Below are 3,232 nucleotides of genomic sequence, written 5' to 3'. Positions count from 1 at the left end.
AGAGAAGAGAGAATGCCTCCAAAAATATATATATATTTTTTCTCCCCTCTCTCAGCTGTATTCCAAATATATGTTTTTGTTTGTACATTTATACATAGCAAAGCTACATTCAGTTTGTTTTCTTTATCCTACAGATGTGATGGTTTTTGAAGATGCTGGGTCTCTAGGATCAGCTGTTTCTGGACAGCAGTCGCCCGAACCTGCTGATCAGTCCAAATCCTCAGCAGAAGATGCAGGGGTTGGCGGGGGAAGCTCCAGTGGTGGCGTCTTAGCTGGAGGTACTGTGGTTGTCACAAAGTCGGGTAGGAAAGAAACTGGTAAAAAGTTTTTAAGGGAGCGTGCTTCCATGTTTTCTATGTCCAGGGTTACCCTAAGGTCTCCCTCAGTGACCACAGCAGGAAGTGGTGGAGGTGGGGGGCAAGGGGGGGATAACGGCAGGGTCACGGTCAGTCCTCCCTCCACACCCACCAACATCACACAGGATCCCAGTCACTCTCCAGAAATTAAAACAGCTGGGGCTTCCGTGTGCACACCTCCCACAAGAGGTAGCAACAACTCTAGCACTAGCAACAGCAAACCGTCCCGTCGCACCACCTCTCTCCTCAACCTCTTTGTGGCGTCCACTTCTTTCACTGGTATGTGGTTGTTCCGTGTGCTCTGTGTTACTGGCTCTGTGGCAATATGTAGTGTTTTAATTCTTCTTTTCTCTTTCAGGCAGCTTTTCACATGCTATCACATGATCACCTGAATATAATGAGCTTTATAGACTGCTTCTCTGATTCATTTTGTCATTTGTATTTCCCCCCTACAGGATTTTTGTTTTTTAGACAGAGGATGTAGATTCCTTTCAATAACAATAAATGGCAGTGTCAGTCCTTTATATTGGAATGTCTCAGTATAGTATAAGATAGCAGGTAATTGGGCTATAAAATAGACATGATAACATGTTCAAGACTCTACAGGCTGTATGCAGAATAAAGAGATTGCTATTGTAATGTGACTAACTTGAATGACCAGGGAAGTGATTTTTGCAAAATACAGGGAATGCATCTACTTCATAATTAAATACATGCAGTTTAATTCAAGAAGTTCCAGGTTAGATATAATTATTACTTTTGTATGAGGTTACCCCAGTTAGTGCATGGCATATTGAAGCAGAACAATTTTAATGATTAAATTGCCAGAAATTTAAATGATTTACAAAAATCTCTTCTCTGTTAAAACCTGTTTTAAAGTATGGCTCTTCAGTAAGAAGATAATATAGTCAAGATGGGATTACTGGTATTTAGGGGTATCTGAGGCTGATTGTATTACAAATTAGCCAAAATACTGTGAATGATTTCTATATAGATTTCAATAGAAAACCTGGTAAGAAGTCGTCTTGCTTTGGTGCCAACCATTCTAAAGCCCTTACTGAAAGCAAGTGCCAAGTAAAGACTCATTGCTTGAAAGTGAAGTATTGGCCTATCTGAAACAAATGGGAACATTAGCTGGAGCCTCTGCCACAAGTTAAATGAAAATATGAATAATTGATTGAGATAATTAAAGATGAAGTTCAGTTTGGATGATGAAGGGAATTTGGGAATTGATTGCATAAATTGCTTTTTTGGTTTTAAATTTATTTAATTTATGATATATTGAAATAATGTGAAATACATCTATGGGCCCAATAAAGCACATGAAGCTTATAGGCAAATGAGAGTCTTGATTTGTTGTGGGTATAATTGCCACTGGTAATTTTTTGATTTTATATCCTATCTCCTTAAATTTAAAGCTGATTATGTATTTCATGTATTTTGCTTTTTTGTTAAGGCATCTGTTTAATGTTCTTGTCAGTTCTTTTGAAGTTATTGTCATTTTTACTATTTTATGTATTTGTTTTCTTTCAATATTTTTAGAAAAATGTGTCATTGTTACAGTTTGGGCCAATCCTTTAGTAGCCATGTTAGTTGAGGTAAATTCTCTACAGAATGGGAAAGCATTGTAATGTTATGTTAGTAATGGTTTAGAATGATTAATTGTTACCCAAGAAGATTTGACTGAAGCTAGTGTGACTAATGTTTGTCTCTGTATGGGTTAATATGACCTTCCAGGTCGAAGTGAACGTGAGTGGTCTGCTCCCCCCAGCTGTAATTCAGGTGGGGGGGAAGGTAGCCAGGATGGGGATGGGGGTGAGAGGGTCACCGAGAGCCTCCCCCCTTCCCCAGCCAAGGCTCCCCCTGCACGTGTAACCAGTGCCCCCACCAGCCCTACTGCAGCGGACGATCCAAGCCTGGCCCGCAGTGTATTCCGCTCCTCAAAGTGTAGGGTTAACCTGCCTCTTTGTGCTATATCTTTGCTCTTATTAGTGGACTTTTTAGACCTTGTGATTGATGATTGCTTGCAGGAAAGTTTAAGTCATTGGACCTTTGTAGTCACTTCACTTTGCGTATGTGAATGTTACAACAATGTTTGGAATAGGATTGATAAAACTATTGATTGTTGGCAACATTAATTGATTTTACAGTGATGAGGTCTGTGCCATTGCCTGAATCAGTCATCTATCATAAGTTCATGATAAAATGTTTGTGGTTATTGATGGCTCTTATACATAGTTTTGTTCATTACTGTCAACAGTGATAAACAAAACAGCCTGATCATTCATTAATGACAAATAGATATACAGTAATAAGTTATCATAATTGAAATTCTATGAAAGTCATCAATCGATCACATGTAATATAGTCGTCCCACCTTAGATGCAGTGTTGGGAGGTGATAAAATTTTCATTTTTTTTTTTTTTCCTATCATCAGATATGGTAATGATATCCTGAACTTCATATTTAATGGTCTTCATGGAATTAACTGAAAATTTTATCATTTTGATTAGACTCTTTTGTTATGCTTTCTTGCTTTAAAGGGTGCCTTGGTGGAGGTAAATGTTTAATACAATGGTAAAGCCTTTGCTGTAGTTCCTGATATGCATAACTGACATTTTATTCACACTTCCAGAATAGCAGGGATACAAACTTAACTAAATCAACTTGGTGGTTTGCTTAGTGGATGCAGTGCATATATATACCCTATGTGTGTGAAAATTTTTGGGGACCTCCAGCACTATTGGCTGTCTGAAGCTTTGTGACTTTCATTCTTCATGCAGTCAGACCCAGCAGTTTTAATATCACTTGATTATGTCAGAATCAGGCCTTGGTTTCATCAGTGTTAACTGATGAAGTGGGGCCTCTGGATTGAG

The 3,232-nt window shown here is 38.5% G+C and overlaps 1 protein-coding gene across 1 annotated transcript in view; it reads left to right on the top strand.

Moving 5' to 3' along the window:
• Positions 1–2,494, top strand: part of LOC119582385 (F-BAR domain only protein 1-like) — an 8,297-nt gene extending 5,803 nt beyond the window's left edge. Inside the window, exons 5-6 of the mRNA XM_037930598.1 lie at positions 135–302; positions 2,094–2,494. Coding sequence (XP_037786526.1) covers positions 135–302; positions 2,094–2,494 — 569 coding nt within the window. The remainder of the gene's footprint in view (positions 1–134; positions 303–2,093) is intronic.
• Positions 2,495–3,232: the final 738 nt, after the last annotated feature.

This window comes from Penaeus monodon, chromosome 15, assembly GCF_015228065.2.
Source record: "Penaeus monodon isolate SGIC_2016 chromosome 15, NSTDA_Pmon_1, whole genome shotgun sequence".
Lineage (NCBI taxonomy): Eukaryota > Metazoa > Arthropoda > Malacostraca > Decapoda > Penaeidae > Penaeus > Penaeus monodon.
Note: the sequence above shows the minus strand (reverse complement) of the source record. Positions and strands in the feature narration are given on the sequence as shown.